Source organism: Salmo trutta, chromosome 31 (assembly GCF_901001165.1).
Source record: "Salmo trutta chromosome 31, fSalTru1.1, whole genome shotgun sequence".
In the NCBI taxonomy this organism is placed as follows: domain Eukaryota; kingdom Metazoa; phylum Chordata; class Actinopteri; order Salmoniformes; family Salmonidae; genus Salmo; species Salmo trutta.
In genome coordinates, this window is record NC_042987.1 from 44,669,688 (window position 1) to 44,684,445 (window position 14,758).

At 47.5% G+C, this 14,758-nt stretch overlaps 1 protein-coding gene across 1 annotated transcript in view; it reads right to left on the reverse strand.

The window, feature by feature from the left end:
- emilin2a (elastin microfibril interfacer 2a) overlaps nucleotides 1-14,758 on the reverse strand; it is a gene marked incomplete in the record, with an annotated part of 64,021 nt that overhangs the window by 42,447 nt on the left and 6,816 nt on the right. Inside the window, 3 exon segments of the mRNA XM_029726670.1 lie at nucleotides 2,321-2,950; nucleotides 3,300-4,609; nucleotides 4,726-5,159. Of these exon segments, the coding sequence (XP_029582530.1) occupies nucleotides 2,321-2,950; nucleotides 3,300-4,609; nucleotides 4,726-5,159 (2,374 nt within the window).

The window sequence follows — 14,758 nt, forward strand, 5'->3', positions numbered from 1 at the left end:
CAGACTACTAGATAACTAACTGGCTAGTGACACAACAGACTACTAGTATAACTAACTGGCTAGTGAGATAACAGACTACTAGTATAACTAACTGGCTAGTGACACAACAGACTACTAGTATAACTAACTGGCTAGTGACACAACAGACTACTAGTATAACTAACTGGCTAGTGAGATAACAGGCTACTAGATAACTAACTGGCTAGTGACATAACAGACTACTAGTATAACTAACTGGCTAGTGAGATAACAGACTACTAGATAACTAACTGGCTAGTGACATAACAGACTACTGGTATAACTAACTGGCTAGTGAGATAACAGACTACTAGATAACTAACTGGCTAGTGAGATAACAGACTACTAGATAACTAACTGGCTAGTGAGATAACAGACTACTAGATAACTAACTGGCTAGTGACATAACAGACTACTAGATAACTACCTGGTTAGTGAGATAACAGACTACTAGATAACTAACTGGCTAGTGACACAACAGACTACTAGATAACTAACTGGCTAGTGACACAACAGACTACTAGATAACTAACTGACTAGTGACACAACAGACTACTAGATAACTACCTGGCTAGTGAGATAACAGACTACTAGTATAACTACCTGGCTAGTGAGATAACAGACTACTAGTATAACTAACTGGCTAGTGAGATAACAGACTACTAGATAACTAACTGGCTAGTGACACAACAGACTACTAGATAACTAACTGGCTAGTGACACAACAGACTACTAGTATAACTAACTGGCTAGTGACATAACAGACTACTAGATAACTAACTGGCTAGTGACATAACAGACTACTAGATAACTAACTGGCTAGTGACACAACAGACTACTAGTATAACTAACTGGCTAGTGACACAACAGACTACTAGATAACTACCTGGCTAGTGACACAACAGACTACTAGTATAACTAACTGGCTAGTGACACAACAGACTACTAGTATAACTAACTGGCTAGTGAGATAACAGACTACTAGATAACTAACTGGCTAGTGAGATAACAGACTACTAGTATAACTAACTGGCTAGTGAGATAACAGACTACTAGATAACTAACTGGCTAGTGACACAACAGACTACTAGTATAACTAACTGGCTAGTGACACAACAGACTACTAGTATAACTAACTGGCTAGTGAGATAACAGACTACTAGATAACTAACTGGCTAGTGAGATAACAGACTACTAGTATAACTAACTGGCTAGTGACACAACAGACTACTAGATAACTAACTGGCTAGTGACACAACAGACTACTAGATAACTAACTGGCTAGTGAGATAACAGACTACTAGTATAACTAACTGGCTAGTGACACAACAGACTACTAGTATAACTAACTGGCTAGTGAGATAACAGACTACTAGATAACTAACTGGCTAGTGAGATAACAGACTACTAGATAACTAACTGGCTAGTGAGATAACAGACTACTAGTATAACTAACTGGCTAGTGACACAACAGACTACTAGATAACTAACTGGCTAGTGACACAACAGACTACTAGATAACTAACTGGCTAGTGAGATAACAGACTACTAGATAACTAACTGGCTAGTGACACAACAGACTACTAGTATAACTAACTGGCTAGTGACACAACAGACTACTAGATAACTACCTGGCTAGTGAGATAACAGACTACTAGTATAACTAACTGGCTAGTGACACAACAGACTACTAGATAACTAACTGGCTAGTGACACAACAGACTACTAGTATAACTAACTGGCTAGTGAGATAACAGACTACTAGATAACTAACTGGCTAGTGACATAACAGACTACTAGTATAACTAACTGGCTAGTGACATAACAGACTACTAGTATAACTAACTGGCTAGTGACACAACAGACTACTAGATAACTAACTGGCTAGTGAGATAACAGACTACTAGTATAACTAACTGGTTAGTGAGATAACAGACTACTAGATAACTAACTGGCTAGTGACATAACAGACTACTAGATAACTACCTGGTTAGTGAGATAACAGACTACTAGTATAACTAACTGGTTAGTGAGATAACAGACTACTAGATAACTAACTGGTTACTGAGATAACGTACAACTAGATAACTAACTGGTTAGTGACATAACAGACTAATCGATAACTACCTGGTTACTGAGATAACGTACAACTAGATAACTACTTGGTTAGTGACATAACAGACTAATTGATAACTACCTGGTTAGTGAGATAACTGATTACTAGATAACTACCTGGTTGGTGAGATAACGGACTTCCTGATAACTACCTGGTTACTGAGATAACAGACTACTAGATAACTACCTGGATAGTGAGGCTGTCCAGTTTGGTTCTCAGCTCCTCCACCTGGCTGCTGCTGTTTCCCTCCACCTCTCCTCTGGGGACCGTTACACCCTCAGACGCACTCTGGATCCTGCCTGGACTGATGGTAGTGGCACCAAACCCACCTAACCCTTCCCCTGGCCTGGCCCCTGCTTTGACCCCTGCCCCAACCTGGCAGCAGGTGTTGTAGGTGGTGTTAATCCTGGTGAGGTCCTGGGTGTACCTGCTCAGAGAGTCCCCCAGCCCTGTCACTGCCCCCCCCAGACCCCCCACGTTGTCCTGCAGGATTACCATCCCCCTCTGGAGGTCCTCCACCGTCTTCACGCTCCGCTTCTGCCCTGCCATTTGCCTGTCTATAATCTCCTCCAGCTCTCTCAGTTTGTCAGAGTTGGCCGTCACATCCGTGTGGAGGATATCCAGGTCGTTACGACAGAGCTTCAGGTCCTTCACCACACTGTCCAGAACTACAGGGTGGGAGGAAGCTCCAGGGTTGGTGTTGGGAAACCCTCCGGTGTTAGGTCCTCCACCACAGCCAGTAGCACAGAGCTCAGCCACAGCGGTCACCTTGTCATCCAGACCCTGCAGAAGAAACTTGTTGTTGTTCAACTCAGCCTGCAAGAGAGAACAAAACAGAATCTGTTACCATGGACACATAACACACAAACACACTGCCATGCGCAGTGCAGCGCTCCTCAAGTGTACAATGGCTGGAGATGGAACCAAGGATCTGCAGTGCAGCACCCACAACGGCACAACGGCTGGAGATGGTACCTGGGAACTGAGACCAGCAGCCCTCCGGTTGCCAGATCATCTCCCACTTTCTATCACCAGGTCTGGGATTAAAACCAGCAACCCTCTGGTTGCTAGTTAATCTCCCACTTTCTATCACCAGGTCTGGGATTAAAACCAACAGCGTTCTGAAAACTGGTCCTCCTCTACCCTAGTTGTCTACCTACAGTACCTGAAGGTCCACGCTCCCTCCTCCTCCAACAGGATATGACTCGTTGTTCATCTCGACCAGCATGGTGGTAAACTGGTCTTCCAGTACGTTTACTCGTTCCTCCAGCAGCTGTCGTAGCTCCGTCCCCTGCTCGGCTAGTGCCCGGGTCAGCTTCTCCTCCACGTAGAAACAGTGGACCTCAGCGTTCTGCTCTGTCACATTCAAACGCGCCTCTAACTCCTCCATCCGAGACCCCACCTCTCCTTCTAGTCCTAACCCCTCCATGTCTAACCCCTTTCCCTCTAGCTCCGCCCGTGGAGAGGACAGGTACTGCAGCTCATTGTCCATGCGGGCATTCAGGATGCGATGGGCCTCCGCCACACGCTCCAGCTCCCTCCACAGGTCAGATAGGTCACCACGCTGGACAGCTGGTAGGATACCTGGAGGCTGGTTATCCTGTCTAGCCAGGTCGGTCTGTCTGGCAGGGGCAGGTTGTCTAAGGCTGGGTTTGGGATCAGTCTGTCTGAGTGTCCGGCCGGGCTGGTCGGAGGCAGTGATGTCCAGTCTCAACCCCCTGATCTCCTCCTTTAGCTGCTCCTCCTTGTCCACCATCTCAGTCCGACTGAGCAGTCCTCTCTCCCGCTCCTCCTCACACCTCCTCTCCATCAACTGGATCCTTTCATCACAGGATTTCTGCAGCTTCTCCACCTCCTTCCCTATCCTCTCCTCTATCGTTCTCTCCATGCTGTCCTCCATGTTCTTCCTCAGGAAGCCCAGCTGCCTGTCCACGTATTTCTCTAGTAGCACCTCCAGGTCAGCGGGGGCTCCACCCCCAACAGGGTTAGGGTCAGGGTCTTGCTGTGTCTGAGAGGCATCAAGCAGCAGGCGGATATGACCGCTGTGTGAGGTCACGGTACCTCTCAGCTCCTCCAGAGCCTCCTCTTTACTCTTCAGAGAGGTGTTGACATCATCCAACCTGGCCAGGATCTTTTCCAGCCCCCTGTCCCCCTGGACTGGCCCCCTGGTGGCCTGGTGCCCGTCGATCACTGACCCCTGGTGGTTATCTGATGGTACTGCGGCCTGCTCTATGTCGGGGGCGTGGACACTGTCAGGGTTCACAGGGCGGAGGTTGTTGAGCAGGGTGACCAGCATCTTGGAGGTGTCCTCTTGCAGGTCAGATCTCAGAGTGGAGCTAAGCCCAGTCATCGCAGCCTGCAGCGCCCCCACTGTTTGGGAGAGGCGCTGCACCTCCCCCTCCAGGAGACGCACCCTGTCTCTGTCTGCTCCTCCATGCCTCCCCTCGTACACCCCCGTCTCCCTCCTCTCTGGCCCTGAGACAGAGGACACAGTTAAGTCAATACAACACATTAACACACTTCATATACGAATCCATCTCTAAGAAGAGGATTGAGAAAGCAGCAACATGTCATGTTGTCAAGTATCTTACTCTGTGGGTGTCTGGTCTGTCCAGGGATGGATCTGGTCTGGGGGTAGAGTGGTGCATCCCCAGAGTTTTGGGTCTGGTGTGGCTGTGACCCTGCTGGCACCGTCTGTCTGTTAGGGTACTGGTTCTGGTGAGGCTGTGACCCTGCTGGCACCGTCTGTCTGTTAGGGTACTGGTTCTGGTGAGGCTGTGACCCTGCTGGCACCGTCTGTCTGTTAGGGTACTGGTTATGGTGAGGCTGTGACCCTGCTGGCACTGTCTGTCTGTTTGGGTACTGAGTTTGGGGTGGCTCTGACCCTGCTGGTACGATCTGTCTGTTAGGAGCAGCCTTCAGCTCAGAGCAGTCTGGTCCCTGGTAACTAGGGCAACACCTCCACTCCAGATCTGTCACCGTCTTATAGGCGATCTTATAGGCCGGCCGGAACCGCGTCCGATACCTGGGAGAGAAGGCAGGACAAACCTGTAAGTGCACACACACACACACACACACACACACACACACACACACACACACACACACACGCGCGCGCGCACACACACACACACACAAACAAACGCAGGCACGCACAAACACACACACACACGCACACACACACACACACACACACACACACAAACGCAGGCACGCACAAACACACACACACACGCACACACACACACACACACACACACACACACACACAGACACACACAAACAAACGCAGGCACGCACAAACACACAAAGACAAACACGTCTTCAAAGTTTCTACTTAAGTCTATGACATTATTTCTCTTTTGATAATATAATCTTTGTTGAGAATATCACAAACTGATGCTAACCTTAAAAGGATAGACATGTTGCAAGCCCAACATCAGATGCAATCGTTATGGTAATGTAGGTGTAGGAGAGGATGAAACAGGGTCTGTGCCACCAGTAAGTACAGAGAGTAGCTTGGCTCTTGACTGGTCTAAGACACTGCATCTCAGTGCAAGAGGCGTTAGGGTTAAGCTGCATCACATCCGGCCCAGCGTTGTCTGGGTTTGGCCGGGGTAGGTCATTATTGTAAATAAGAATTTGTTCTTGACTGACTTGCCTAGTAACTAGATCCTGGACTTCCTGACGGGCCGCCCCAGGTGGAAAATGTAGGCAACAACACGTCTGCCACGCTGATCCTCAACATTGGGGCCCCTCAGGTGTGTGTACTTAGTCCCCTCCTGTATTCCCTGTTCACCCACGACTGCGTGGCCAAACATGACTCCAACACCATCATTAAGTTTGCTGACGACAACTGTGGTAGGCCTGATCACCGACAACGATGAGATGGCCTATAGGGAGGAGGACAGAGAACTGGCAGTGTGATACCAGGACAACAACCTCTCCCTCAATGTGAGCAAGCCAAAGGAGTTGATCGTGGACCCATTACCATCGACGGGGCTGTAGTGGAGCGGGTCGAGAGTTTCAAGTTCCTTGGTGTCCACATCACCAATGAACTATCATGGTTCAAACATACCAAGACAGTCGTGAAGAGAGCACAACAACGCCTTTTCCCCCTCAGGAGACTGAACAGGTTTGGCATGGGTCCACAGATCCTCAAAAGGTTCTACAGCTGCACCATCGAGAGCATCCTGACCGGTTGCATCACCGCCTGGTATGGCAACTGCTCGGCATCTGACCGTAAGGCGCTACAGAGGGTAGTGCGAACGGCCCAGTACATCACTGGGGCCAAGCTTCCTGCCATCCAGGACCTATATAATAGGCTGTGCCAGAGGAAAGCCAATAAAATTGTCTGAGACTCCAGTCACTCAAGTCATAGACTGTTTTCTCTGATACCGCATGGCAAGCGGTACCAGAGCACCAAGTCTAGGACCAAAAGGCTCCTCAACAGCTTCTACCCCGCACCCCTAAAAAAAAAAAAAAAACATTTGTCACAAGAAATTTGCTCCCTGGTATACAGAAAATACCTGAAGCTTCCAGAAAATACCTGAAGCTTTCAGAAAGTACCTGAGCCCTGAAGCTTCCAGAAAATACCTGAGCCCTGAAGCTTCCAGAAAATACCAGAGCCCTGAAGCTTCCAGAAAATACCCGAGCCCTGAAGCTTCCAGAAAATACCTGAGCCCTGAAGCTTCCAGAAAAATGGAACAGAAATGGTGCTTCACCAAACTGGAAGTCTTCTAACTACCTTGGAAAGACAGTGGCGTTCAATATCAAAGAGCCCTCACTCCTGCTCGATCATCCTATTTTTCCAACCTAATTGAGGAGAACAACAACATTCCAAAATGTATTTTTGATACGGTCTCAAAGCTGACTAAAAAGCAGCATCCCCAAACAGAGGATGGCTTTCACTTCAGCAGTGATAAATTCATGAACTTCTTGACAAAAAGATCATGATCATTTGAAAGCAAATTACGGACTCCTCTTTGAATCTACGTATTTCTCCAAAACTCAGTTGCCCTGAGTCTGCACAGAACTGACAGGATCAACGGAGACACACACATTTTTAAATCCTGTATCTCTACGACACTGTTAGGTTCCAATTCTCAGAGTAAATAACTCAATGGACACTATGAAAGCTTAACCAAGTTTAATTCTTCGCAGAGGATCAATACAGCTGCATTAGACAAAACATGTTTCCACCACCACAAGTATATATACTCAAATGTAGGAACTCCTTCTCTCCAATCCTTACATCTATTATGGTTCGACAGGAAGACGAAGTAATAGGGTAATAAACCATAATTTCTCCCTTAAGGGGATCTGATCTGACCTCAACCCTTCATTTGCCTAATCCACAGATGTCCATCCGTATCCCCTACATCCTGTGACTTCCTCCCGTCCACCCAACACATTCCAAAACCATCTGGCTCCTACAGATAACCATTCACTTCTGATGTAAAAACCAGTCTCTAGGATAGCAAGGTTCCAAGATTAACCCAGAATCCAACAACACATTCATTAAAAATAGTCACGGCCTCTAAACCTTCAAGCTGCATACTGGACCCTATTCCAACTAAACTACTGAAAAAGCTACTTCCTGTGCTTGGCCCTCCTATGTTGAACAATAAATGACTCCCTATCCACAGGATGTGTACCAAACTCAGTAAAAGTGGCAGTAATAAAGCCTCTCTTGAAAAAGCCAAACCTTGACCCGGAAAATGTACAAAACTATTGGCCTATATCGAATCTCTCATCTCTTGGTGATGTCATTCGGAAACACATCTTTCACTGCTATGTGGACAACACACAGCTGTACATTTCAATGTAACATTGTGAGGCCCCAGAATTTCCTACACTGGAAGCCTTTGTTTCGGACATAAGGAAGTAGATGGCGGCAAATGTTTTACTTTTAAACTCGGACAAAACAGAGATGCTAATTCTAGGTCCCATGAAACAAAGATATCTTCTGTTGGATCTGACAATTAATCTTGATGGTTCTACAGTCGTCTCAAATAAATCTGTAAAGGACATCGGCGTTACTCTGGACCCTGATCTCTCTTTTGATGAACATAACGAGAATATTAAAGGACAGCTTTTTTCCATCTTCGTAACATTGCAAAAAATCTGGAACTTTTGTCCAGAAATGATGTCAGAAAAGCTAATCAATGCTTTGTCACTTCTGGATTATACTACTGCAATGCTCTACTCTCCGGCTACCCAGATAAAGCACTAAATAAACTTCAGTTAGTGCTAAACACGGCTGCTAGAATCTTGACTAGAACCCCAAAAAATGTATAATATTACTCCAGTGCTAGCCTTTGGCTTCCTGTTAAGGCTAGGGCTGATTTCAAGGTTTTACTGCTAACCTACAAAGCATTACATGGGCTTGCTCCTATCTCTCCGATTTGGTCCTGCCGTACAGGACCAACTCTACTCTCCTGTAAAAACTATGCTCTACAATAAAAAAATACTTTACTCTACTCTACTGTAGAAACTCTTTAGGCTCGGCCCTAATTTATGTGCTCTCAGACACCTGGAGTTGGAAGACAGAGGACAATGCCAAAGGACTAGTCAGCCCTTCCCCCATCTGAGGGGCCAACTGTTTGCTTGCAGAGGACTACAGAGACGAAGTGGCTACTCTTAGCAAAGAGATACCGAACCTACATAAGCGACTGGGGAATCCACGCCCACCTACTTCCCTTTTTGTTCTACTCCAGTAGTTGGACGCCTCTCTGGCCTGGTGGGAGTGTCGCTACTGTGTCGTCTCTCCACAGCCAACTGGCCGGTGCACTGCAGGGATCCCTCCCTGAAAGGGTCTCCCCCTTCCCTGAAATATGGAGTTAGTAGGATGCTTCTGGATGACTTAGTGGATGTTCCTGTTTTCGGCCCTGCCAACCAGCCATGGAGGTACTTCACTCGTCGTCGAAGTCAAAAGCAGCGGCCTTTGGCAATAGGGGCTTCCTTAGTGGTGGGAAGCCCGGACCTGATACAGACTTCAAACAGCATCGCTGCCCTGGATACAGAGATTCCAGCAACTTCATCCCTTGGGGCTTCAACTTCATGATCAGATCCGGAGGTACCAGTGCCTTCGTCCCCTGTTCTGTCTCCCTCTCCGGAGTCTTCTACGGTCAATGAGGCTCCGGAGGTACCAGTGCCTTCTTCCCCTGTTCTGTCTCCCTCTCCGGTGGCTTCTATGGTCAATGAGGCTCCGGAGGTACCAGTGCCTTCGTCCCCTGTTCTGTCTCCCTCTCCGGTGTCTTCTACGGTCAATGAGGCTCCGGAGGTACCAGTGCCTTCGTCCCCTGTTCTGTCTCCCTCTCCGGTGTCTTCTACGGTCAATGAGGCTCCGGAGGTACCAGTGCCTTCGTCCCCTGTTCTGTCTCCCTCTCCGGTGGCTTCTATGATCAATGAGGCTCCGGAGGTACCAGTGCCTTCGTCCCCTGTTCTGTCTCCCTCTCCGGTGGCTTCTACGGTCAATGAGGCTCCGGAGGTACCTGTGCCTTCGTCCCCTGTTCTGTCTCCCTCTCCGGTGGCTTCTACGGTGAATGAGGATTCATTGGTTATGGGAGGCTTCACCCGGGTGCCAAGAGTTGCAGCTGTGTGAGATGGCGCCTCTCGCCAGTCCTCGAAGAGTCATCCTTAATCATATGAGGTGTAGGAATGGGCGTATTTCCTCTCCCATCTCGCCGGCTGTTCTTTTAGGCAGCTCTAAGGTACCAAATGTCTCAGTTACTGGAGAAAAAAACATGATCTACCCGAGAGAACAAGAACAGGATATTACTAGGTTCCCCACCGTCTACGTCAATACACAGAGGTTGATGCTGTTGCAGTCCATGTGGGATTTAATTCCATTAGGAATGGCAGCTCGGAATGGCTGAAACAGAACTGATTGGGTCGCTGCTGGACACAAAAAAAACATTCTATAATTTCTGTCTCTGTGCCCTCGCTGGGTCGATGTAGTGAACATTTTAGCAGGCTACTAGCGCTTCACAACTGGCTACGTGACTACTGCAGCTCCATTGGTGTAACTTTTGTAGACAACTTTGACACCTAATGAAGCAGAGAATGCTCTATAAGGAGGATGGAATCCACCCTAATCATCTAGGTGCCTGGATCCTATCCAAACACTACATGGCAGCTCTGAGGCAAATGACTGATCAAATCACGCTCCTCAAAGGTATTTACTCCCATTAAATCACAGCGATATCATTCCACCACAGCTTCCCATGTTGATTGGGGCATTGCAAATAGTAATTCTGTGCCTGTTCATTTAATTTCCATTGACATCTGTTAGCTCCTGGAAAGAATCCACCTATTAATAGTTTAATATCAAGCTATCGTTTTGCTACATGTGCTCATAAGCATAGGGGTATTGGAAACAGTAATCTTGTGCACATTGACTGGAATTCTACTATTAGAGCTGCAACTTTGAATCCAATCAGGAAGCCCATAGTGGCTAGCTCATTCAGTTCTATTGACTCACGTATCACCATGGATACTCCTGCTGTTTTTAAATCTCACACAGGGCTTGGACTGTTACATATAAATGGACAAGGCCTGATGTCTAAACTTTCTGAATGTCTGGGTGCATGACACTAGCCCATCTCAGAAACCTGGCTGAGGATGTTGACGTTGCGGACCAGAACATTTTCAGATGTGATAGATTAAAAAAAGGGTGAGCATATAAGAGACTGATGGCATCATGGATAAGAGAGATCTACTCTGATGGCATCATGGATAAGAGAGATCTACTCTGATGGCATCATGGATAAGAGAGATCTACTCTGATGGCATCATGGATAAGAGAGATCTACTCTAATGGCATCATGGATAAGAGAGATCTACTCTGATGGCATCATGGATAAGAGAGATCTACTCTGATGGCATCACGGATAAGAGAGATCTACTCTGATGGTACCATGGATAAGATGGCATCATGGATAAGAGAGATCTACTCTGATGGCATCATGGATAAAATAGATCTACTCTGATGGCATATACGAGACAACACAACACTACATAAAGAGAGACCTAAGACAGCAACATAGCAAGGCAGCAACACATGACAACACACCATGGTAGCAACACCACATAACAACAACATGTTAGCAACACAACATGGTAGCAGCATAAAACATGGTACAAACATTATTGGGCACAGGCAACAGCACAAAAGGCAAGAAGGTAGAGACAACAATACACAAAGCAGCCACAACTCTCAGTAAGAGTGTCCATGACTGAGTCTTTGACTGAAGAGATTGAGATAAAACTGTCCATTTTGAGTGTTTGTTGCAGCTCGTTCCAGTCGCTAGCTGCAGTGAACTGAAAAGACGAGCGACCCAGGGATGTGTGTGCTTTGGGGACCTTTAACAGAATGTGACTGGCAAAACGGGTGTTGTATGTGGAGGATGAGGGCTGCAGTAGATTCTCAGATGGGGGGAGTGAGGCCTAAGAGGGTTTTATAAATAAGCATCAACCAGTAGGTCTTGCGACGGGTATACAGAGATGACCAGTTTACAGAGGAGTGTAGAGTGCAGAGATGTGTCCTATAGGGAGCATTGCTGGCATATCTGATGGCCGAATGGTAAAGAACATCTAGCCGCTCGAGAGCACCCTTACTTGCCGATCTATAAAATAAATGTCTCCGTAATCTAGCATGGGTAAGATGGTCATCTGAATCAGGGTTAGTTTGTCAGCTGGGGTGAAAGAGGAGCGATTACGATAGAGGAAACCAAGTCTAGATTTAACTTTAGCCAGCAGCTCTGATATGTGCTGAGAGAAGAACAGTGTACCGTCTAGCCATACTCCCAAGTACTTGTATGAGGTGACTACCTCAAGCTCTAAACCCTCAGAGGTAGTAATCACACCTGTAGGGAGAGGGGCATTCTTCTTACCAAACCACATGACCTTTGTTTTGGTGGTGTTCAGAACAAGGTTAAGGGCAGAGAAAGCTTGTTGTTGTAAGCATTTAACACAAAATCCAGGGAGGGGCCAGCTGAGTATAAGACTGTATCATCTGCATATAAATGGACGAGAGAGCTTCTTACTGCCTGAGCTATGTTGTTGATGTAAATTGAGAAGAGCGTGGGGCCTAGGACTGAGCCTTGGGGTACTCCCTTGGTGACAGGAAGTGGCCGAGACAGCAGATTTTCTGACTTTATACACAGCACTCTTTGAAAGAGGTAGTTAGCAAACCAGGCCAAAGACCCCTCAGAGACACCACTACTCCTTAGCCGGCCCACAAGAATGGAATGGTCTACCGTATCAAAAACTTTGGCCAAGTCAATAAAATAACAGCACAATATTGCTTCGAAACAAGGGCAATGGTGAAATCATTGAGGGCCTTTAAGGTTGCAGTGACAAATCAAATCAAAGTTTATTTGTCACATGCTACATGTCACATGTAGTAGACCTTACAGTGAAATGCTGAATACAACAGGTGTAGACCTTACAGTGAAATGCTTACTTACAGGCTATAACCAACAGTGCAATTTCAAAATATATATATATATATATATATTTATAAAAAAAATATATAATAAGGTATTAGGTGAGCTATAGGTAAGTAAAGAAATAAAAACAACAGTACAAAGACAGTGAAAAATATCAGTAGAGAGGCTATATACAGTAGAGAGGCTATATACAGTAGAGAGGCTATATACAGTAGAGAGGTTATATACAGACACCGGGTAGTCAGGCTGATTGAGGTAGTATGTACATGTAGATATGGTTAAAGTGACTATGCATATATGATAAACAGAGAGTAGCAGTAGCGTAAAAGAGGGGTTGGTGGGTGGTGGGACACAATGCAAATACCCGGTTAGAAAGAGAGCAACAGATAGGTGGATAGCAACAGATAGGTGGATAGCAACAGATAGGTGGATAGCAACAGATAGGTGGATAGCAACAGATAGGTGGATAGCAACAGATAAAGAGAGAGCAACAGATAGGTGGATAGCAACAGATAAAGAGAGAGCAACAGATAGGTGGATAGCAACAGATAGGTGGATAGCAACAGATAGGTGGATAGCAACAGATAGGTGGATAGCAACAGATAGGTGGATAGCAACAGATAAAGAGAGAGCAACAGATAGGTGGATAGCAACAGATAGGTGGATAGCAACAGATAGGTGGATAGCAACAGATAGGTGGATCGCAACAGATAGGTGGATAGCAACAGATAGGTGGATAGCAACAGATAGGTGGATAGCAACAGATAGGTGGATAGCAACAGATAAAGAGACAGCAACAGATAAAGAGATAGACTCAACAAGTAAAGTCCAGTAGTGGAACAGAGCTGTCTAACCATAACCCAATGCCAGGCCTCCTCCCTATCTCTCTCACGGAAACTTGGGTTCAGGTTTCTCTGACCTGCCTCCCAGGAGATTCTGGGATTTCCAGATCATTTTCTGTCACGCAGAGAAAGGAGTTAGGGTTAGAAAAAGAAAGCAAAGGCATGAACTCTAATAGTTTACCAGTCCCTTTCTCTCTCGTTCTCTCTCCCTCCCTCCGTCTCTCTCTCTAATAGTTTACCAGTCCCTTTCTCGCTCTCTCTCTCCCTCCCTCCGTCTCTCTCTCTAATAGTTTACCAGTCCCTTTCTCGCTCTCTCTCTCCCTCCCTCCGTCTCTCTCTCTAATAGTTTACCAGTCCCTTTCTCGCTCTCTCTCTCCCTCCCTCCGTCTCTCTCTCTAATAGTTTACCAGCCCCTTTCTCGCTCTCTCGCTCCCTCCCTCCGTCTCTCTCTCTAATAGTTTACAAGTCCCTTTGTGACTCTCTCTCTCTCATTCTCTCTCCCTCCCTGTCTCTCTCCCTCCCCGTCTCTCTCTCCTTCCCTCCTTGTCTCCCTCCCTCTCCGTGTCTCCCTCCCTCCCTCTCCGTGTCTCCCTCCCTCTTCGTGTCTCTCTCTCCGTGTCTCCCTCCCTCCCTCTCCATGTCTCCCTCCCTCTCCGTGTCTCCCTCCCTCCCTCTTCGTGTCTCTCTCTCCGTGTCTCCCTCCCTCCCTCTCCATGTCTCCCTCCCTCTCTCTCCGTGTCTCCCTCCCTCCTTCTCCATGTCTCCCTCCCTCCCTCTCCGTGTCTCCCTCCCTCCCTCTCCATGTCTCCCTCCCTCCCTCTCCGTGTCTCCCTCCCTCCCTCTTCGTGTCTCTCTCTCCGTGTCTCCCTCCCTCCCTCTCCATGTCTCCCTCCCTCCCTCTCCGTGTCTCCCTCCCTCCCTCTTCGTGTCTCTCTCTCCGTGTCTCCCTCCCTCCCTCTCCATGTCTCCCTCCCTCCCTCTCCGTGTCTCCCTCCCTCCCTCTCCGTGTCTCCCTCCCTCCCTCTTCGTATCTCTCTCTCCGTGTCTCCCTCCCTCCCTCTCCATGTCTCCCTCCCTCTCCGTGTCTCCCTCCCTCCCTCTTCGTGTCTCTCTCTCCGTGTCTCCCTCCCTCCCTCTCCATGTCTCCCTCCCTCTCTCTCCGTGTCTCCCTCCCTCCCTCTCCATGTCTCCCTCCCTCCCTCTCCGTGTCTCCCTCCCTCCCTCCCTCTCCATGTCTCCCTCCCTCCCTCTCCGTGTCTCCCTCCCTCCCTCTTTGTGTCTCTCTCTCCGTGTCTCCCTCCCTCCCTCTCCATGTCTCCCTCCCTCCC